We start from the raw sequence: 23,897 nt of genomic DNA on the forward strand, positions 1-23,897 counted from the left end.
TTCATTTTTGCCTTTGTTTCCCTTGCCTCTGGAGATGTGTCCAGCGAGAAGTTGTTGCAGCCAAGGTCAAAGAGGTTGTTGCCGGTGTTCTCCTCAAGGATTTTGATGGATTCCTGTCTCACATTTAAGTCTTTCATCCATTTTGAGTTTATTTTTGTGTATGGTGTAAGAAAATGGTCCAGTTTCATTTTTCTAAATGTGGCTGTCCAATTTTCCCAACACCATTTATTGAAGAGACTGTCCTTTTTCCACTGGATATTCTTCCCTGTTTTGTCAAAGATTAGTTGACCATAGAGTTGAGGGTCCATTTCTGGGCTCTCTATTCTGTCCATTGATCTATATGCCTGTTTTTGTACCAGTACCATACTGTCTTGATGATTACATACTGTCTTGATGATTACAGCTTTGTAATAGAGCTTGAAGTCCGGAAATCTGATGCCACCAGCTTTAGTTTTCTTTTTCAACATTCCTGTGGCTATTCGGGGTCATTTCTGGTTCCATACAAATTTTAGGATTATTTGTTCCAGCTCTGTGAAAAAAAGTTGATAGTATTTTGATAGGGATTGCATTGAATGTATTGACTGCTTGAGGTAACATAGACATTTTAACAGTATTTGCTCTTCCAATCCATGAGAATGGAACATTTTTCCATTTCTTTGTGTTTTCCTCAATTTCTTTCATGAGTGTTCTATAGGTTTTTGAGTACAGATCCTTTGCCTCTTTGGTTAGGTTTATTCCTAGGTATCATATAGTTTTTGGTGCAATTGTAAATGGGATCAACTTCTTAATTTCTCTTTCTTCTGTCTCATTGTTAGTATATAGAAATGCAACTGATTTCTGTGCATTGATTTTATATTCTGCCACTTTGCTGAATTCCTGTATGAGTTCTAGCAATTTTGGGTTAGGGTCTTTTGGGTTTTCCACATAGTGTATGCCGTCATCGTGAAAAAATGCTCGATATGACTTGGCATTGGGGAAATACAAATCAAAACCACAATGAGATACCACCGCACACCAGATGGAATGGCTCAAATGAACAACTCAGGAAACAACAGATATGATGAGGATGTGGAGAAAGGGGAACCATCTTACACTGTTGGTGGGAATACAAGCTGGTGCAGCCACTCTGGAAAACACTATGGAGGTTCCTCAAAAAGTTGAAAATAGAGCTACCCTATGACCTAGCAATTGCACTACTAGGTATCTACCACAAAGATACAAATGTAGTGATCCGAAGGGGCACCTACACCCCAATGTTCATAGCAGTAATGTCCACAACAGCCAAACTATGGAAAGAGCCCAGATGTCCATCAACAGATGAATAGATAAAGAAGAGGTGGTATATATATACAATGGAATACTACTCAGTCATCAAAAAAGAAATGAAATCTTGCCATTTGCAATGACGTGGACAGAACTAGAGGGTATTATGCTAAACTAAATAAGTCAATCAGAGAAAGACAATTAACATATGATCTCACTGGTGTGTGGAATTTAAGAAACAAAACAGAGGACCATAGGCGAAGGAAGGGAAAAATAAAACAAGATGAAATCAGAGAGGGAGACAAACCATAAGAGACTCTTAATCATAGGAAATAAACTGAAGGTTGCTGGAGGAGGGTGGGAGGATGGGGTAACTGGGTGATGGACATTAAGGAGGGCATGTGATAAAATGAGCACTGGGCATTATATAAGACTGATGAATCACTGAACTCTACCTCTGAAACTAACAATACACTATATGTTACTTAATTGAATTTAGATTAAAAAAAATAAGATACCTAGGAATAAATCTAATTAAAGAGGTGAAAGACCTTTACTCTTAAAACTATAAAACACTGATGAGAGAAATTAAAGATGAAAGAAGGAAATAGAAAGACATTCCATGCTCATGGACTGAAAGAACAAATATTGTTAAAATGTCCATACTACCCAAAACAATCTACACATTTAATGCAATTCCTATCAAAATGCCCCAACAGCATTTTTCAGAGCTAAAACAAAACATCTTAAAATTTGCATGGAACCACAAAAGACCCTAAATATCCAAAGCAGTCAAAAAAAGCAAAGCAAAGCTGGAGGCCTCACAATTCCAGACTTCAGGTTATAAAGCTGCAGTGATCAACACAGTACTGACACAAAATCAGATACACAGATCAATGCAAGTGAACAGAAATGAACTTACAACTATTTGGTCAATTAATATTCAATAAAGAAGGAACGAATATCCAGTAGAAAAAAAGAGTGTTTTCAACAAATGGTGTTGGGAAAACTGGACAGCAACATGCAAGAGAATGAAACTGGACCACGTTCTTACACCAAACACAAAAATAAATTGTAAATGGATTAAAGACCTAATTGTGAGACAGGAAACCATGAAAATCCTAGAAAGAATACAGGCAGTAACTTCTTTGACATTGGCCATAGAAACTTCTTTCTAGATATGTCTCCCCAGGCAAGGGAAACAATGGCAAAAATAAACTATTAGGACTTCATCAAAATAAAAAGCTTCTGCACAGTGAAGGAAACAATCAACAAAACTGAAAGGCAACCTATGGGATGGGAGAAGATATCTGTAAATGACATATCTGATAAAGGGTTATTATCCAAAATATATAAAGAACTTATAAAAGTCAACACTCAATAAACAAGCCAATTAAGTGGGCAGAAGATATGAATAGATATTTTTCCATGAAGATATACAGATGGCCAACAGACACTTCAATAGATGCTTAACAGCACTCATCATTAGGGGAATACAAATCAAAACTACCATACCTTTCAGAATGGCTAAAATTAGTAACATAAGAAACAACAGGTGTTAGTGAGGATGTGGAGAAAGGGGAACCCTCTTGCACTGCTGGTGGTAATGGAAACAGGTGCAGCCTTTTGGAAAGCAGTATGGAATTTCCTCAAATAGTTAAAAATAGAATTACCCTACAATCCATCAATTCTACTTCTAGGAATTTACCCAAGGAATACAAAAATAGTAATGCATAGGGATACATGCATCCGAATGTTATAGCAGCATTATCTACAGTAGCCAAACTATGGAAACAGTTCAAGTATCCATCAACTGATAAATGGATAAAGATGTGATATATATAGATATATATATATATATCTATATATATAAAACAGAGTATGACTCAACCTTAAAAAAGAATGAAATCTTGCCATTTGCAAGAACATGGATGGAACTAGAGAGTATTATGCTTAGTGAAGTAAGTTAGAGACAGACAAATACCGTGTGATTTTACTCATATGTGGAATTTAAGAATCAAAACAAATGAGCAAAGGGGAAAAAAGAGACAGTGTCAAATCAAGAAACAGCCTCTTAACTATAGAGAACAAACTGATGGTTACCAGAGGGAAGGTGAGTGGGGAGATGGGTTAAATAGATAATGGGGATTAAGAAGTACATTTGTTGTACTGAGCACTGGGTGTTGTATGAAACTGCTGAGTCACTAAATTGTACACCTGAAACTAATATTTACTATATGTTAACTACCTGGAATTTAAATTTAAAAAAATCTTTTAAAAAATAAAGTTATCTAAAAGCTGACAAAATGATAAATTATAATTTTAATAATAGCTGTATATTTTTGTATTTTATTTTAAATATCATACAGAAAATTGATCTATAGTTCTATCAATTTTAATACATGTATAGAATCCTGTAACCACCAGTACAATCAGGATATGGAAGAGTTCTATCACTGTTAAAAAAAAAAATCTTATGTTACCTCCTTATAGTCACATCTTCCCACTCTTAACTCCTGGGAACTACTGACCTGTTTTTTTGTTGTTGTTGTTGTTACTACAGTTTTGTCTTTTTGAGAAAGTTATATGACTAGAATCACAGAATATATAACTCTTTTAGACTGGCTTCTTTATGTCAGATTCATCAAGATTGTTGCATGTGTCAATGGTTTATTCCTTTTATTCGTGAGTATAATTCCGTTTGGATGTGCCACAGTTTAATTTACTCCTGAAAGACATTTAGGTGTTTCCAGCTTTTGGTAATTACAGTTACTATAAACACTTATGTACAGATTTTTCATTTTTCCAGGGTAAATATCCAGGAGTGCGATTACTTGATCTCATGATAAGAGCATGTTTAACTTTATAAGAGAAACTGTCAAATTGTTTTCTAGAATGGCTGTACCATTTTGTACTCCCACCAGCAGTGTATGAGAGTTTCACTTGCTCTACATTCTTGACTATACTTGGTATGGTCAGTCTTTTTAATTTTAGATATTCTAATATGTGTGTAGTAATATGTCACTGTGATATTCATTTGCATTTACCTAATAACTAATGATGTTAAACATCTTGAAATCGCTCTATTTTTTAAAGCACAGTGTTTATAAAAGTAAACATGCTGTAACACAGAATCTAAAAATCTTTATAGTTCCCTATCCTAACAATATTCAATAAAGGATATGAGGTTTTCCCATGATAGTATAATTCAGAACATAATGGCATTGAAAGAAAAAAATGTATTTTTTTAAACCCTACCTTTTCTTGCTGAAACCAAGCCTGCCAATCCTGCAACTGTAATCACTCCAAGTTTTGGAAGAAAATCTCGAGGTGGATTCTTCAGATAGATATACGCATCTTTTAAGAAATAAGTTAAAAATTAATATAAATGACTTACTAAAATTAGGCATTCTATATATGATGCAGAAATGCTAAAGAGATTTGCTAAGACAGAAGATGGTTTAAACACTCTTCAAAAAAAGCTACAAAAATAATGATTTAAGCAGCAAATGAAAAAGCTAGTTAAAATAGTTACTTGCTACAAAATAAAATCTTCCTTCCATAGCTGATTTAATAATTGTTTTCTTAATACAGGCAACTATTACTCTTTAAGGAAATATGATGCTAGAGTTCACACCTTAGCTTGGATTACTATAAAATAAATGCATGACTGTGTATGTACTTATCTCTCTAACAGAAATGCTTCTGGACTTACCTCTTCAAATTTTGATAGGATCTAGTAGGAATAGAAATACTTTATTAAGGAACTTTGAATAACTGACAAGGGATACATGTAGCTTGTAGGCCCTGCTTGCCATCACTCCCCAATACCCACAGCAGCCATTGCTCTTGATTAAAACCAATGATCAAGAGGAGAAGTGAGCCTAGACCAAAAGTAGATGAAGAGCAGGCACAAGTCTAGATTTCTCGGCTTTTTATATATTTAAATTATTTCTGTTTCCAGACAACCCAAAAAAAACAGACTCTTCTATCACCGTTAATTATTTAATGGCAATCACTTATTTAATCATATTCCTCAAGATTGATGAGGAATACAATTTGGAATTAATTCCTACAAACCCTAAGTAATGATAATACATTTACAGGTCATCAACATCATGGAGACATTTAAAATTTTAGCTGATCTTTCTGTCTCCCATACACATTTATTTTAACAACTGGCATAGGCCAAGAATATTAGGAAGATATATCTACTGTCAAATACCATTATCAAAATAAAGAATCAAATACAATTGCTTTCCAACATTAGCTCAAATATTCTAGAGTAACTGATTGGTATTAGTGTTTCCTAGCAATAGATAGCAAAATTCTACAGATTTTAACAGCAAATAGCACCTATTTAAACTAACTGATAACAATGTAGACATGTTTCCAATTTATGCTTTGAGTATATAACATGGGCTTTGCAGCTAAAACAGACCTCAGTTTGAGTCCAGGTGCTGCCACTTACTTCTTATGTGACCTTGGCAACCTACTTTACCTTTCTAAACCTCAGTTTCCTTATCTGTAAAAAGGAAATAATTATAGGGGTACCTGGTTGGCTCAGTCAGTTGGGTGTCTGACTCTTGGTTTCCACTTGGGTCATGATCTCAGGGTCATGAGATCGAGCCCCGTGTCGGGCTCTGTGCTCAGCATGAAGTCTGCTGTCCCTCTCCCTCTGTCTCTCCCCTGCTTCTGCTCACACTCACACTTGCACTCTCTCTCTCTCAAATAAGTAAATAAAATCTTGAAGAAAAGGGGAATAATTATAATACCAACACTCATAGACTTGGTATAGAAATTAAATTAGATAAATTGTGTAAAATGCTTACCGTAGTGCCTTAGCATACAGTAACTGCTTAATAAATGATAGGTACTATTACTTTGGTATTGTTATCATAAAGTGCTTTACAGAGTATCTTCTCAGTTGGTAAAACATGATAATGAATAACTTACCACCTTTATTTTTTCTCACATTTAAACCTTGCAAGTTAAAAAGACGATAGAACATTTCTAATTATGGATGGTTCACTCACCTACCTTTCCCAAATTGTACTGTATCCATTATTCCATTTTTCACAAACACATAAACACCCTAAGCAAAAAGAAAAAAAAGGACATCTGCATTTTTGAAGATTTTGATAATTAAATCAAATATTCCACATTCATCAATATTAAAATGTTGACTTAGCATTGCACTCAAATCTAACTTTCCCATTTATTCACATGAGAATACTCGAACTTAGCTTCATTTCTTGCTTTTCATTCTGTTTAACATGGATAATACTTGTTTACTATTTTCCTCATATAAACAAGTAATGCCTATAAGTAGAGCATCTCACAGATAATTTATTGCAGAAATACAAAGATTTATCATCTTATTTTATAAAGATTTAGAAAAATGAATGGAATTTAAATAAATCATGGATAGAGGTATTTGCTGAGAAGCAACATCTGATTAATAAACATGTGGTAGCAATCCCATAATGATTTGTGAAGAAAGTAGTAACAACAAACCTAAAGAAAGTACTTCATCCTCTTTTTCTTAGTGTGCATTAGAATGGCAAAAAACCCTAAATAAGACATTTATCTCAGGATAGAAATCATCCTACACACACTAGTGTTTATATTATTTTTACATAGGAATATAAATTCTCTACAAATCAAGATTATATTAACCCATTGAAGTGATTAAAGTTTTAAATCAAATTTGCTCTTTTACCTATTTCTAACGAATTTATTTCAATGCAAGAAATATGGTTACATTAATTTACTGAGTGATAGGTACCATCTCAATTACATCAGAAGAAAAATGAAGGCAGAGAATGATTTACCCATAGTCATGCTGTACAATATTGAAGAAACCAGAAAACGTAACTGAAATATATGGTCTCTATCTCTGAACTAGCTGCTATGAAATCATGGTATAAAAACAAAAAGGATTTTTAAAGCAAAGAACATAGAAGTAGTTATATTACACAGTAAAGAGATAAGTCATTACTATTGTGATATCTCGGTATTAGTAACCTTGTTTCAGATATTTTCATGATGATCAGAGATGTAGAGGTTCATCCCTTCATTGTGGTTTCAAGCTGTATAAACCAGCACAGACCTTAACTGTCACTGAGTTACTTCTCTTTAAAGACTCTTTTGAGAAAACCTCACCTTTGAAGTTATAATACCTATTGACTGGTTGACTGAAAATCATGTAGCTGTTGAGGAAGAAAACTAGTCACTTCTTTTGGGAAGTCTTCCTTAGCTTGTTTAGGAATTCACTTTTACCACTGTGGCTCACTGCTACCTAAATTTGCAAACACTAAGGAGAGGAGGAGAAACTGAATATGCCCTGCAAGATTCTAAGTTTAATGCAGAATGCAATTTGACTCAGAAGTAATTTTTAAAGAATAGATTATGTTTTTAGGGGAAAATCAAAAAAAGTTATTTACATTGAAGATGAAATGCATTCAAAGTGTCCTTCTTCAACCTATTCACTTTAGCGTATTAACAGAATAAAAGTTCTTTTAGTCTTAAACTGGGTGATAGTAACAATAGCAATTTAAGGATCTTTCAGGAACAATTTACCTCACTGAAAACAAATTTGAGAACACTATGGAAAATTAGATCTCAGGAGGCTTAAGTATGAATCACCCGGTTGTTGGTATATAGAGTTAGGGGCATGATTCAAACCCTAATTAGTTAATATATTCTCCTCTGAGATCAAACTATTAAGAGTGTATAATACAACTAATACTATTAGAGTTGTCTGACAGACACAAATTTTAAAAAAATAACACCATGTATTCATCAGATGTTTTAAATATCATCTGGAATGACCAGAATTCACATTTAGTGTTTCATAAAATCATTAGAATCTTTTTTGAAAAAAGAATGGATTAGAAACAAAAAAGAACAAAGGTTTACAATTGGATAGGTTATATCTGAGAAAAAGTTGTGTGGTTATTAGGTCAGAATGATGAAAATGACATTGGAAATGTTGATGCTAACACACCTATGTTGTTGTGAGGATAGTGAAATATCAATATTTTATCAGCTTACTCCATCACTCTGCTGCTAGATAATGCTGACTTAAAGCTAAGTATTAAAGTCAGATGAATTCTATTTTTCCCAATAGCTGACTATATTCAGAATGGTCTTATGAGCTAAACCCACCTAGTTAACATTTTCCTTAGTCAAGTAAGGAACAATTGAGAAATAATTTCAGAACTTCTTGTAAGTAGCCAAACAACTATACATGAAAAATAACATAAATGCTTGCTCAACTATCTTAATCTATGTAGTAGTGGTACGGTAGATTAAATATTATTAAATATGGCCACAATTCTTTGCTGCTACTCATAATGAGAGGTGGCATCTAATTTCACTCCCTTTAAAACTGGGCTGGCCTTTGTGACTTAAAAATAGAATGCTGTAGAAGTAACTTTCTTGGACATCTGATGATAAATAAGCAGCTTATTGTTCGAGGCTCTTGTAAGAGCCTCGAACTGCCTGTGTAAGTTATCTGACTATGCTGAGATCACCATGCCTGATAGGCCACATGTAGGTGCTTTAGTCAACATTCCTAGCTGAGCCTAGCCTTCTAGTTATCTGTGACAAGGTACTAAAGATGAGAATGAAACTGTCTTAGGGCCTCTAGATCAACCCATTCACCTGATGAACGTCACTGAGTAACCTCTGTCAATACCAAATGCAACAGAAGAATCATCTGTCTGAACAAATCAGAAACCTCCAACATTAAACCACTATTAGAACTTACTTACCTTGCACCAGCCAATATAATGACCAGTTGTAGTGCGGATGGATGCAAAGCCCATTTGTAAACGACCAGGCTGTTCTTCAACATATTTAGACTGCAGAGGTGGTGCAGTATATATGGGGAGCTAGAGGCAAAAAAAGTTCATGTTAAAAATATGAAACAGCTGGAATTCCTTTTTCAGTAAAACTGAAGAGAAGTCATCAACCTTCCTGCTAAAAGCAACTAAAAATGCTGATAAAATATTTTTAAAAACATTTTAAATGGGAGAAATGATCCAGTAAGCTGTTATAAAGACTGTTCAGAATCCTAGACTAAAAAACAACAGAAATGCAGAGATAAACAATAAAGTCAGCTTTTACCTTGTAATCATTTGCTTTAAAATAGGATGGTTCAAGAGTATGGAATCAGGAAACAAAACCTAGAAAAAGCTTAAGGTGGGCAACCTAAGTGAGGACCCTATTAGTTGGTATCTCAAAGTTTTACATCCTCAGCTTAAGAGTTAACTAGAAATAAAGAGTTCACTCCAAAGAACTGTTAGGAAAATTGACTGTCTCAAAGATTGGGCACCAAGTAGAGAGGAAAGAAGTATTTCCATTGGCAAACACAAGTGATAGCTCATATAACCTGCAGAATAAAACTAACTGGATAATATGAGAAATCTCAAACAAGAATACATTTAAAGTACTCCCAAGCTAGTAGCCCCCACATATACTTGGCAGAAACAAAATAAATATCTCCCCCCTGGAGGAAGCTACCAAGATGTCAAAGAATTACAACAGATAAAGTTCCAAGAAATATGAGCCCATAATTAAAAGAAAAAATAGAAAACACAAAGAAGGAAAAGAAAGTTAAAAACACAAGGAAGTATCTGGACAAGACATAGCAGAAACAACAAACGGACTCTGATCCACAAAGAATGTATATGTTAGAATATATAATATCAAATACATTTATTCTTGTTTTTAAAGAAATAAACGAAGGACCTATGGGTTAAGAGGAAGAGACTACAAAAGTTACCAAAACTAATGAAAACAGAGAACTTCTGGACTGGAAATTAAAAACGTAAATAAAGATCTCAATTGGGAGGCTGGGAAGATGGCCAAGTAGAAGGACCCTAAGTTTGCTTGGTCCCACAGATACAACTAAATAACACTGATGTAAGTGTAAAATAACCCAAAAAATGATGCAAACGCTGGCAGAACAAATTCCATGAGTAAGGTAGAGAAGAGACCACAACAAAAAGGGTAGGATGGGCAGAGACATGGTGGGGAGCTAAAAGGGCCCTGGGCATCCAGTCAAGAGGGAGTCTAGGGGGCAGAGAAGGGCAAGAAAAAAAAAAAAAAAGACTATCACAGTGGGGAGCTTCCATGGGGAAAACAAACCCCCAAAACATTTGGTTTTGAAAGCAAGAGGGGTCAAATTTTGTGAGTTTTTAAACTAGAGGGACTTAAAGCTTGGAATGCTAAAAATCAGTCTTGGCTCCTGGAGACCCCTGAGAGCATTAGGAAGCTGAGTCCTACCCTTAAAGAGACAGCACTAGAAGCAGCCTGCTGAGATCGAGTGTAGAAGCAGCAGTGTGGAAAATGCCTGGTGCATACAGGAAGGAGAGTTCTTTACTCATCTCAGAACACATCCCATATAGGCAGGGATCCCAGGGGGAGCCTTCCAGGAATAAAGGAGCTGGCAGGTGACATTTCCCTCCCCTGCCTCTTAGCATAAACACAAGGCCACCTGAAGGAACCAGTGCAACGCTGACACTCACTGCTTTCTTACACCAAGCCCTCTGCCCTGTGATTTGGCAGTCATGCTTGCCTCAGTCCCAGAACTGTGGTTCCCCTCCCCCAGAAGACCAGCATAAACCTCACCAATAATGCATCCCCTGACCCGCACATTTTGCAGGGCCTTAGTCCTGGAAGTAGTGGCTGATCACCGCCTGAGGACTATGTGCACACATTGCTAAAACTATGCCCCCTAACCATGCATGCTTTTTGAACCAATCTCATACAGCGCCAGTCTCAGAACCCACCAGTACCACCTTGATAAAAGTGGGCAGCCCGCCCACTACTTTCAAGAGCAGGAGATATAGCTGACTTTCCTAATACACAAAAACAGAGTTAGACAAAATGAAGACTCAAGAGAAATATGTCCCAAATGAAAGAACAGGACCAAACTACATCAAGAGAACTAAGTGAAACAGATACAAGTAGAATGCTAGATATAAAATTTAAGGTAATTATCATAAAGATATGCACTAGATTTGAGAAAAGAGCAGATATCAGTGAAAAACTTAACAAATAGACAAACATGAACCAATCAGAGATGAAGAACACAATGCATGAAATGAAAAATAAACTTGACATAATTAATAGCAGGCTAGAGGAAGCAGAGAAACAAATTAATGAACTGGAAGACAGAGTAATGAAAAGTAATCAAACTAAGCCATTGAGAAAAGAAATATGCAAAATGAGGATAGACTTAGGAAACTCAGTGACTCCAACAAATTCATTATATACACATTAAATGGACCTGAAAAGAAAAAGGGGACAGAAAAGTGTTTTGAAGAAATAATAGCTGAAAAATTCCCTAATCTGGGGAAGGAAACATATATCCAGATCCAAAAGGCACAGATATCCCCCAAAAATTCATCCCAAGGAGGTCCACACCCAAAACACATAATGGGGGGAGGAAGATGATGGAGGAGTAGGGCACCCTATTCCAACCAGTCCCCAGAATTAAGCTGGGTATCTATGAGGCTACTCTGAACACTGAGGAAATCAGCTTGAGATATAAGAAGACAGATGTGGCTCTCTACAGAGTATTACAGGCGGTTGGTTTCGATGTAAGAAGCGGGGAGCTGTGATTCTGTGGGCAGATATCAGAGGATAAATGGAACAGGGAAGGAGTCTGCCGTGGGGATCCTACACTGCCAGTGAGTGAAAGTCTCATGCACTGGGGACGGGGAACAGACTCGCAGACCAGGAGCAACGGGAAAAGGACTTTAGGGCAGCCGCCAGACGGAAACCTGGAGCAGCAGGGCTGAGCGTGTAAACTGGGGGGGGGGGGGGGGGGGGGCTGGCGGTTTTAGAAGAACAAAGAGCAGAGATGTGCCCAAACCTGAAGGCGAGAACTGGGAATGCTCCTGAGGGGTACATAACCCAGGACTGCAGTTTATAGCAGCACCGACAGAAACAGAGATAGTGTGGCCTGGAGAGCTCAGTGATGCATAGAACAGACTGCAATCTCTTTGCTCTGAGGCAGAGAGGTGGAAACAGTCTCTTCTGCTCTCTCAGAAGAGACACAGATGCCACGGAAATCTGCCAGAGAACAAAAGCCCCCAAAAACCGGTTTTCACTAAGCCCAAACCCTGCCACAGGGGTCACGGCAACTCTGCCCAAAAAGGGTAGCCTGAGTAACAGCATGGCAGGCCCCTCCCCCAGAAGACAAGAGGGAAAACAAGAGGACAGCAACCCTAAGGTCCCTAGAAAACAGGTGCATCTTGCTTGGGTTCTGATCAATAATTTGGACACTGTACATTCCCTCAACCACCCCTCAACAGAATGACTAGGAGGAGGAACCCCCAAAATAGGAAAGACTCAGAGATTATGACTTATGCCACAGACTTACAAATGGATTCAGGTATAACCAAGATGTCAGATATGAAATTCAGGCTAGCAATTGTGAAGACAATAGCTAGAATGGAGAAATCGATTAATGGCAACATAGAGTCTCTAAGGGCAGAAATGAAAGCTGAATTGGCAGAACTTAAAAATGCTTAAAAATCAGTGAGATCCAATCTAATTTAGATAATCTAACAGGTAGGGTAGGTGAGGCAGAAAAACAAATTAGTGACCTAGAAGACCAAATAATAGACAAAAAGGGAAAAGAGGAGGCCAGGGAAAAACAACTCAGAAAACATGAAAATAGAATCAGAGAAATAAGTGACACCATGAAACGTTCCAATGTCAGAATTACTGGAATCCCTGAAGGGGTGGAGACAGAGAAGACTAGAAGATATATTTGAGCAAATCGTAGCTGAGAACTTCCCTAATCTGGTGAATGAAACAAACATTCATATCCTAGAGGCAGACACGAACCCTCCCAAGATCAAGGAAAACAGGCCAATGCTCCAGCATGTAATAGTAATACTCGCAAATCTTAGAACCAAGGAAACCATCTGAAGGACAGTCAAGGGGAAGAGATTCCTTATGTACAGACGGAGGAATATCAGAATAATATCAGACCTATCCACAGAGACCTGGCAAGCCAGAAAGGCCCGGCAAGATATATTCAGGGTACTAAACAAGAAGAACATGCAGCCAAGAATACTTTATCCGGCAAGGCTGTCATTTAGAATGGATGGAGAGATGCAGAGCTTCCATGACCAGCAGAAACCGAAAGAATATGTGACCACTAAGCTGGCCCTGCCAGAAATATTAAGGGGGGTTTATAAAAGGAGAAAGACCCCAAGAGTGATACAGAAAAGAAATTTACAGGGACAATCTATAAAAACAACATCTTCACAGGCAACATGATGACAATTAATTCATATCTTACAATAATCACTCTCAATGGGAATGGCCTAAATGCGCCCATAAAATGGCACAAGGTTGCAGACTGGATAAAAAGACAGGAACGATCCATATGCTGTGTACAAAAGACTCAATGTGAACCTAAAGATATATCCAGACTGAAAGTGAAGGGGTGGAGATCCATCTTCCATGCCAATGGACCTCAAAAGAAAGCTGGGGTAGCAATTCTTATATCAGACAAATTAGATTTTAAACTAAAGACTAGTTAGAGACACTGAAGGACACTATATCATTCTTAAAAGGTCTATCCAAAAGAAGATCTATCTAACAGTTGTAAATATCTACGCCCCCAACATGGGAGCAGCCATCTACATAAGCCAACTGTTAACCAAAATAAAGAGTCATATTGACAATAATACATTAATTGTAGGAGACCTCAATACTCCACTCTCAGCAATAGACAGATCATCTAAGCAGAAAATCAACAAGGAAACAAGAGCTTTGAATGACACGCTTGACCAGATGGACCTCATTATACAGAACATTCCACCCTAAAACAACAGAATACTCATTCTGCTCGAGTGCACATGGAACTTTCTCCAGAATGGACCACATACTGGGTAACAAATCAGGTCTCAACTGATACAAAAAGACTGAGATTATTCCCTGCATCTTCTCAGACCATAATGCTTTAAAACTGGAATTCAATCACAAGAAAAAATCTGGAAGAAATTCACACACTTGGAAGTCAAAAACCACTCTGCTCAAGACTGTTTGGGTCAACCAGGAAATCAAAGAAGAACTTAAACAATTCATGGACATGAATGAAAATGAAAACACATCAGTCCAAAACCTACGGAATACTGCAAAGACGGTCCTAAGGGGGAAATACATAGCCATCCAAGCCTCACTCAAAAAAAGAGAAAAATCCCAAATTCACCATCTAACTCTACATCTTAAAGAACTAGAGAAAAAGAAACAAATGATGCCTAAGCCACACATTAAAAGTGAAATAACTAAGACTAGAGGAGATATCAATGAATTAGAAACCAGAAACACAGTAGATCAGATCAACGAAACTAGAAGCTGATTCTCTGAAAGAATTAGTAGTATCAATAAACCACTGGCCAGACTTATCAAAGGCCAGACTTACCCAAAAGAAAAGAGAAAGGACCCAAATTAATAAAATTATGAATGAAAAGGGAGAGAACACGACTAACACCAAGGAAATAGAAACAATTATTAGAAATTATTACCAACAACTATATGCCAATAAGCAGAGCAACCTGGATGAAATGTATGCCTTCCTGGAAACCTATAAACTCCCGAGACTGAAACAGGAAGAAATTGACAACCTGAATAGGCCAATAACAAGTAACGAGATTGAAGCAGTGACCAAAAACCTCCCAAAAAACAAGAGTCCAGGGCCTGATGGATTCCCTGGGGAATTCTACCAAACATTGAAAGAAGAAATAATACCCATTCTCCTGAAGCTGTTTCAAAAAATAGAAACAGAAGGAAAGCTTCCAGATTCATTCTATGAGGCAGCATTATCTTAATCCCCAAACTAGGCAAAGACACCATCAAAAAGGAGAATTTCAGACCGATATCCCTGATGAATATGGATTCCAAAATACTAAACAAGTCCCAGCTAACAGGATCCAACAATACATTAAAAGGATCATCCACCACGACCATGTGGGATTTATCCCTGGGAGGCAGGAGTGGTTCAACATTTGCAAATCAATCAATGTGAAAGAACACATTAATAAAAGGAGAGAGAACAACCCCATGGTCCTCTCCATTAATGCAGAAAAAGCATCTGAGAAAACACAGTATCCTCTTCCGATTAAAACTCTTCAGAAAATGGGGTTGGAGGGAACATTCCTCAAGTTCATAAAATCCATGTATGAAAAACCCACAAGGAATACCATCCTCAATGGGGAAAAGCTGAGAGCCTTTCCCTTAAGATCAGGAACATGTCAAGGATGCCCACTCTCGGCACTATTGTTCAACATAGTACTAGAGGTCCTACCAACAGCAATCAGAAAACAAAAAGAAATAAAAGGTATTCATATTGGCAAAGAAGAAGTCAAACTCTCTCTTTTTGCAGATGACATGACACTTTATGTGGAAAACCCAAAAGATTCCACCCCCACATTACTAGAACTCACACAGCAATTCAGGAATGTGGCAGGATACAAAATCAATGCACAGAAATCAGTTGCTCTCTTATACACTAACAATGCAACTGTAGAAATAGAAATTAAAGAAACGATTCCATTTACAATAGCACCAAAAACCATAAGAAACCTCAGAATAAACCTAACCAAAGGGGTAAAAGATCTACTCTAGGAACTACAGAACACTCATGAAAGAAATTGAAAAAGACACAAAAAGATGGAAAAACTTTCCATGCTCATGAATCAGAAGAATAAACATTGTTAAAATGTCTATGCTACCCAGAGCAATCTATACCTTCAAGGCCATCCCGGTCAAAATTCCAATGACATTTTTCAAAGTGCTAGAACAAACAATCCTAAAATTTGTATGGAATCAGAAAAGTTCCCGAATCGCCAAGATAATGTTGAAAAAGAAAAACAAAGCTGGGGGCATCACGTTGCCCAATTTCAAGCTATATTACAAAGCTGTGATCACCAAGACAGCATGGTACTGGCACAAAAACAGACATATAGACCAGTGGAACAGAACAGAGAGCCCAGAAATGGACCTTCAACTTTATGGTCAAATAATCATCGACAAAGCAGGAAAAAATATGCAATGGAAAAAAGACAGTCTCTTCAATAAATGGTGCTGGGAAAATTGAACAGCTATATACAGGAGAATGAAACTTGACCATTCTCTAACACCATACACAAAGATAAACTCAAAATGGATGAAAGACCTCAATGTGAGACAGGAATCCATCAAAATCCTACAGGAGAACATAGCCAGTAACCTCTTGGACACTGGCCACAGCAACTTCTTTCAAGATACATCTCCAAAGGCTAGTGAAACAAAAGGGAAAATAAACTTTTGGGACTTCATCAAGATAAAAACCTTCTGCACAGCAAAGGAAACAGTCAACAAGACAAAGAGGCAACCCACAGAATGGGAGAAGATATTTGCAAATGACACTACAGATAAAGGACTGGTATCCAAGGTCTATAAAGAACTTCTCAAACTCAACACCCAAAAAGCAAATAATCAAGTCAAAAAATGGGCAGAAGAGATGAACAGACACTTTTCCAAAGAAGACATACAAATGACTAACAGACACATGAGAAAATGTTCATCATCATTCGCCATCAGGGAAATTCAATCAAAACCACATTGAGATACCACCTTACACCAGTTAGAATGGCAAAAACTGACAAGGCAAGAAACAACAAATGTTGGAAAGGATGTGGAGAAAGGGGAACCCTCTTACACTGTTGGTGGGAATGCAAGTTGGTACAGCCACTTTGGAAAACAGTATGGAGGTTCCTCAAAAAATTAAAAATAGAGATACCCTATGACCCAGCAATTGCACTCCTGGGTATTTACCCCAAAGACACAGATGTAGTGGAAAGAAAGGCCACAGGCAAACCAATGTACCTAGCAGCAATGTCTGCAATAGCCAAACTGTGGAAAGAGCCAAGATGCCCTTCAACAGATGAATGGATAAAGGAGATGTGGTCCATATATACAATGGAATATGACTCAGCCATCAGAAAGGATGAATACCCAACTTTTACATCAACATGGATGGGACTGGAGGAGATTATGCTAAGTGAAATAAGTCAAGCAGAGAACGTCAGTTATCGTATGGTTTCCCTTATTTGTGGAACATAAGGAAGAGCATGGAGGACATTAGGAGCAGGAAGGGAAAAATGAAGGGAGGGAAATTGGAGGGAGAGATGAACCATGAGAGACTATGGACTCCAAGGAACAAACTGAGGGTTTTAGAGGGGAGGGGGGTGGAGGGATGGGTTAGCATGGTGATGGGTATTAAGCAGGGCACGTACTGCATGGAGCACTGGGTGTTATAAGAAAACAACAATCGTGGATCACTACATCAAAAACTAATGAGTGACTAACATAATAAAATAAAATTTAAAAAAAGAAACATAATAGTTAAAATGGCAAGAAATGGTGATAAAGAATTTTAAAGGTAGCAAGAGAAAAAAAAAAGATACATGCATACAAGAGAAACTCCATAAGGCTATAGCAGATTATTCAGCAGACATATTTCAGGCCAGAAGACAATGGCATGATACATGAAATGAGCTGAAAGGGAAAAATCTGCAGCCAAGAATATTCTATTCACCAAGGCTATCATTCAGAATAAAGGAGAAATAAAGAATTTCTAAGACACACAGAAATGTAATGACTTCATAACCACTAAATTAGTCCTAGAAGAAATATTAGAGAGGACTCTGAGTGGTAAGGAAAGATCATAAGTAAAAGTATGAAAATTAAAAATAAGTACAAAAACAGTAAAAATAAGTAAATTTGCAAAGGCAGTGAAGGGTTTCACAAAAGGATGCAAAATATGATACCATATGTCTAAAGTCTGGGGACAGATGACTAAACAATGGGTTCAAATATAGGCAACCATCAACTTAATATAGACTGCTATATACAAAAGATGTGATCTGTAAACCTAATGGTATGCACAAATCAAAAACCAGTCATAGATAAGTAAAGAATAAAGAGAAAGGAACCCAAGTAAATCACTAACAAAAACCAGCAAACCATGAAAGAGAGCAAGGAAAAAAAAAGTACACAAATACAAGTAAAAAAATGGTAATAAATACCTATCAGTAATTACTTTGAAAGTAAATGGACTAAATACTCCAGTCAAAACACATAGGGTGACAGAGAGGATAAATAATCAAGATCCACCCATGTGCTGCCTACAAGAGGCTCATTTCAGGACTAAAGACTCCCGCAGACTGAAAGTTTGGGAAGGCAAAGAACATTTATCATAAAAATGAATCTTGATAAAAAGCCAGAGCAGCAACACTGTATTGAACAAAACAGATGTTAAAACAGTCTAACAAAGGACAATATGTAATAATAAAGGAGACAAATCAAAAAGAATATATAACATTTCTAAATATATATGCACCCAACATGGGAGCACCCAAATACTTAAAACAGTTAACAAATATAAAGGAAATGATCAATAGTGATACAGTAACAGTAGGGGATTTCAACATCCCACTTACATAAATGGGCAGATAATCTAAACAGAAAACAAAAAGGGAATGGGATTTGAATGACACAGTCAAACAGATGGATTTAACAGATATATTCAGAACATTTCATCCCAAAACAGCAGAATACACATTCTTTTCAAGAGCACATGGAACATTCTCCAGAACAGATTACATATTAGGACACAAAACAAGTCTCAACACATTCAAAAAGACTGAAGTCATACCATGCATCTTTTTTGACCACAATACTATTAAAACTGGAAACTGACCAAAAGAAAAAATCTGGAAGAGCACAAATACATGGAGGTTAAATAATATGCTACTAAACAATGAACGGGTTCACCAAAAAATCAAAGATGTCAAAAATTACATGGAAACAAATGGAAATGAAAACACAAAGGTCCAAAATAACTGGGATACAGCAAACGCATTTCTAAGAGGGAAGTTTATAGCAGCATAGGCCTACCTCAAGAAGCAAGGAAATTTTTCAAAAACCTAACTACCTAAAGAACCTAGAAAAAGAACAAGCAAAACCTAAAACCAGAACAAAGAAGGAAATAATAAAGATTAGAGTGGAAATAAATGATATAGAAACAAAATAAAAAAGATCAATGAAACCACAAGATGGTTCCTTGAAAAGATCAACAAATTTGATAAACCTCTAGCCGGACTCATTAAAAGAAAAAAAAGAGGATTTAAATAAACAAAATCAAAAATGAAAAGAGGAGAAATAACACCACAGAAATAAAAAAACATTGTAAAAGTATATTATAAAATATTATATTGTCCAACAAACTGGACAACCTAGAAGAAATGGATAAATTCCTAGAAACATATAACCTACAAAATCTGAAGGAAGAAGAAACAGAATATTTGAACACACCAATTACCAGCAATGAAACTAAAACAGTAATCAAAAAAGGCCTAACAATGGGGCACCTGGTTGGCTCAGTCAGTTAAGTGTCTGCCTTCAACTCAGGTCATGATCCCTGGGTCCTGGGGTTGAGTCCTACACAGGGAGCCGGCTTCTCCCTCTCCCTGCTGCTCATGCTCTCTCTCTCACTAACTCTCTCAATGAAATAAACAACATCAAAAAAAAAAAAAAAGGCCTAACAAACAAAAGTCCAGGATCAGACGGCTTCACAGGAAAATTCTACCAAACATTTTAAAGAGTTAATACCTGTTCTTCTCTAACTTTTCCAAAAAGTAGAAGAGGAAGCAAAACGTCAAAATTCATTCTATGAAGCCAGCATTACCCTGATTCCAAAACCACATAAATACACTATAATAAAGAGAACTACAGTCCAATATCTCTGATGGACATAGATGCAAAAGTCCTCAACAAAATAGAAGCAAACCAAATCCAACTATATTATTAATAAAAATCATTCACCAATATCAAGTGGGATTTATTCCTGGGATGCAGCGATGGTTCAATATTTGTAAATCAATCAACATGATCATCAAAGAGAAAAGATAAAAACCAGTTAATCACTTCAATAGACAAAGAAAAAGCAGTTGACAAAATACAACATCCATTCAAGATAGAAACCTTCAATAAATCAGGGTAGAGAGAACATACCTCAACATAATAAAGGCTTTATATGAAAAACCCACAGCTAACATCATACTTAATGGGGGGAAATTGAGAACTTTTATCCTAAGATCAGGAATAAAAGACAAGGATGTCCACTCCCACCACTTTTTTCACTGTATTACTGGATGTCTCAACCACAGCAATCATATACCAAAAAGAAATAAAAGGCATCCAAATCTGTAAGGAAGAAGTAAAGCTTTCATTATTTGAAGATGACATACAATATATAGAAAACCCTAAAGACTCCATCAAAAACTACTAGAACTGATACACGAATTCAGTAAAGTCACAGGACACAAAATCAATGTAGAAAAATCTATTGCATTTCCAAACACTAATAATAAAGCAGCAGAAAAGAAAATTACGGAACCAATCACATTTACAATTATACCAAAAATAATAAAATACTGAGGAATAAACTTACCTAAAGAGGTAAAAGACCTGTACTCTGAAAACTATAAAACACTAATGAAAGAAATTGAAGATGATATTAAGAAATAGGCTTTCCATGCTCATGGATTGAAAGAACAAATATTGTTAAAATGTCTATGCTACTCAAAGCAATCTACAAATATAATGTAATCCCTATCAAAATACTAACAGCATTTCTTTTTACTAAACTAGAACTAATTATCCTAAAATTGGTATAGAAACACAAGACCCCAAATAGAAAAAGCAATCTTGATAAAGATAAATAAAACTGGAGGTATCACAATCCAGTTTTCAAGTTATACTACAAAGCTATAGTAATCAAAACAGAGTAGTACTGGCAGAAAACTGGACACATAGATCAATGGAACAGACAGGAAATCCAGAAATAAGCCCACATTATATAGTCAATTAATTTCCAACCAAAGAGGCAAGAATATGCAATGGGAAAAAGACAAGTCTCTTGAACAGATGGTGTTGGGAAAACTGGACAGCAACATGAAAAAGAATAAAACTGGACCACTTTCTTACACCATACACAAAAATGAATTCAAAATGAATTCAAAACCTAAATATGAAACCATAAAAGTCCTAGAGGAGAACAGAGGCAGTAATTTCTCTTACATCAGCTGTAGCAACATCTTTCTAGCTATGTTTCCTGAGGCAAGGGAAATAAAAGCAAAAATAAACTTTTGGGACTAATCAAAATAAAAAGCTTTTGCACAACAAAGGAAACCAGCAACAAAACTAAACAACAACATATTGAATGGGAGAAGATATTTGCAAATGATGTATCTAATAAAGTGTTAGTATCTAAAATACATAAAAAACCTTATAAAAATCAATACCCAAAAAACAAATAATCCAGTTGAAAAATGGGCATAAGACATGAACAGACATCTCTCCAAAAAAGACATATAGATGGCCAACAGACATATAAAAAGAGGCTCAATATCACTCATCATCAGGGAAATGCAAATCAAAACCCCAATGAGATATCAACTTACCCCTGTCAGAATGGCTAAAATAAAAAATGTAAGAGAAGACAAGTGTTGTTGAGGATGTGGAAAAGAAGGAACTCTTGTGAACTGTTTGGTGGGAATGAAAACTGGTGGAGCCACTGTGAAAAATAGTCTAGAGGTCCCTCAAAAAGGTAAAAATAATACTATGCTATGACTCTGTAATCACATTACTGGGTACTTAACCAAAAAATACAAAAACACTAACTCAAGGAGATACATACACCCCTATGTTTATTGTAGCATTATTTACAACAGCCACATTACGGAAGTAGCCCATATGTCCATGGACAGATGAATGGATAAAGATGTGATACACACACACACACACAACAGAATATTATTTAGTCATAAAAACAATGAAATCTTGCCATTTGCAAGGATATGGATGGAGCTAGAGGGTATACAGCTAAGTGAAATAAGTTGGTCAGAGAAAGACAAATAACATGATTTCACTCATATGTGGAATAAAAGAAACAGAAGGAATGAGCAAAGGAAAACAAATGACAAAAAAAAGTTTCTTAACTATAGATAACAAACTGATGGTTACCAGATAGGAGGTGGGTGGACAGATGGGTAAAACAGGTGATTGGGATTAACTAGTACACTTATGATGAGCACTTGAGTAATGTAGAGAATTGCTTAATTGTTTAATAAGTATATTATTGAATACCTGAAATGAATATAACAGCATATGTTAACTATACTGGAATAAAATTAAAAAGTTAATAGAAAAGAACTCAATTGATAGACTGGATACAGTTATTGAGAGATTTAGTGAATTGGTAAATCTGAAGAAACTATGCAAAGAAATAAAAAAAAATGAAACAGATATGTAAGACAGAATGAAAAGAGAGGGGCAGAGATAATATTTAAACATAATGGCCAAGATTTTTCCAGGACTAAACTAAACAATTCAGAGATTCAGAAATCCAACATATCCTAAGTAGGATAACCAAAAAAATAATCCACAACTGGATATATAATAGTAAAACTCCATAATGCCAATGACAAAGAAAGAATCTTTTAAAAAAGGCAGAGACTAGATTACCTTCAAAGGAATAAATGTTAGATAAAACTTTGACTTCTCAATAACAACAATGCACAAGATAATATCTTCAATGTGCCAAAAGAGAGTAATGCAACAGGGAATTATATACTCAATAAAATACCTTTGTTTCAAAAATGAGGGGGTAGCAAGGACACATTCAGACAGATAAAACCCAAGACATTCTGCAGCCAAATAACCCTCACTAGGCAGTTTATTTACTTACTTGATCATACTTACTTATTTACTAGATCACTGGTTTATTATTAAGGAAGTAACTTAGAAACAGCCAAATAGAAGAGGTGCATAGGTAAAGGTGTGGGGAAAGGGAATGTAGCTTCCATGCCCTCTCCAGGTGCACCATCCTCCCCACATATCCATGTGTTCAATGTGGAAGCTCTTCAAACCCCATATTTTTAGAGTTTTAAAAAAGATTTATTTATTTCAGAGACAGAGAGAGAAAGAGCACACGAGCAGAGAAAGAGGTAAAGGAAGATGGAGAGAAGCAAACTACCCACTGAGTGTGGAGCCCAATGCAGGGCTCGATCTCAGGACCCATGAGATCATGACCTGAGCTAAAACCAAGAGTCAGACACTCAACTGACTGAGCCATCCAGGTGCCCCTCCTTTTGTTTTTTGTTTCTTTTTCACATGTAGTGTTCAATAATTTATCAGTTGCATATAACACCCAGTGCTCATCACATCACATGCCCTCTAATGCCCATCACCTAACTACCCCGTGCCCCCAACTACCTCCCCTCCAGCAATCCTCAGTTTCTTTCCTATACCTAAGAGTCTCTAATGGTTTTTCTCCCTCTCTGAGGACTTCCCATTCTATTTTCCCTCCCTTCCCCTACGGTCCACTGCCCCATTTCTTATTTCTACATATAAGTGAAACCATATGATAATTGTCTTTCTCTGATTGACTTATATTGCTCAGCATAATACCCTCCAGTTGCATCCATGTTAATGTAAATTGTAAGTATTCATCTGTTCTGATGGCTGAGTAATATTCGTGTGTGTGTGTGTGTGTG

The 23,897-nt window shown here is 36.4% G+C and overlaps 1 protein-coding gene across 2 annotated transcripts in view; it reads right to left on the bottom strand.

The window, feature by feature from the left end:
• The window catches only part of APOOL (apolipoprotein O like), a 123,047-nt gene that overhangs the window by 35,480 nt on the left and 63,670 nt on the right, over positions 1 to 23,897 (bottom strand). For both annotated transcript variants that reach the window (XM_027609646.1, XM_027609644.1), the window contains exons 3-5: positions 9,042 to 9,161; positions 6,304 to 6,358; positions 4,522 to 4,620 (exon numbers count right to left, since the gene is read on the bottom strand). In XM_027609646.1, the coding sequence (XP_027465447.1) occupies positions 4,522 to 4,620; positions 6,304 to 6,358; positions 9,042 to 9,161 (274 nt within the window). The remainder of the gene's footprint in view (positions 1 to 4,521; positions 4,621 to 6,303; positions 6,359 to 9,041; positions 9,162 to 23,897) is intronic.

The sequence above is a fragment of the Zalophus californianus genome, chromosome X, assembly GCF_009762305.2.
Source record: "Zalophus californianus isolate mZalCal1 chromosome X, mZalCal1.pri.v2, whole genome shotgun sequence".
NCBI lineage: Eukaryota > Metazoa > Chordata > Mammalia > Carnivora > Otariidae > Zalophus > Zalophus californianus.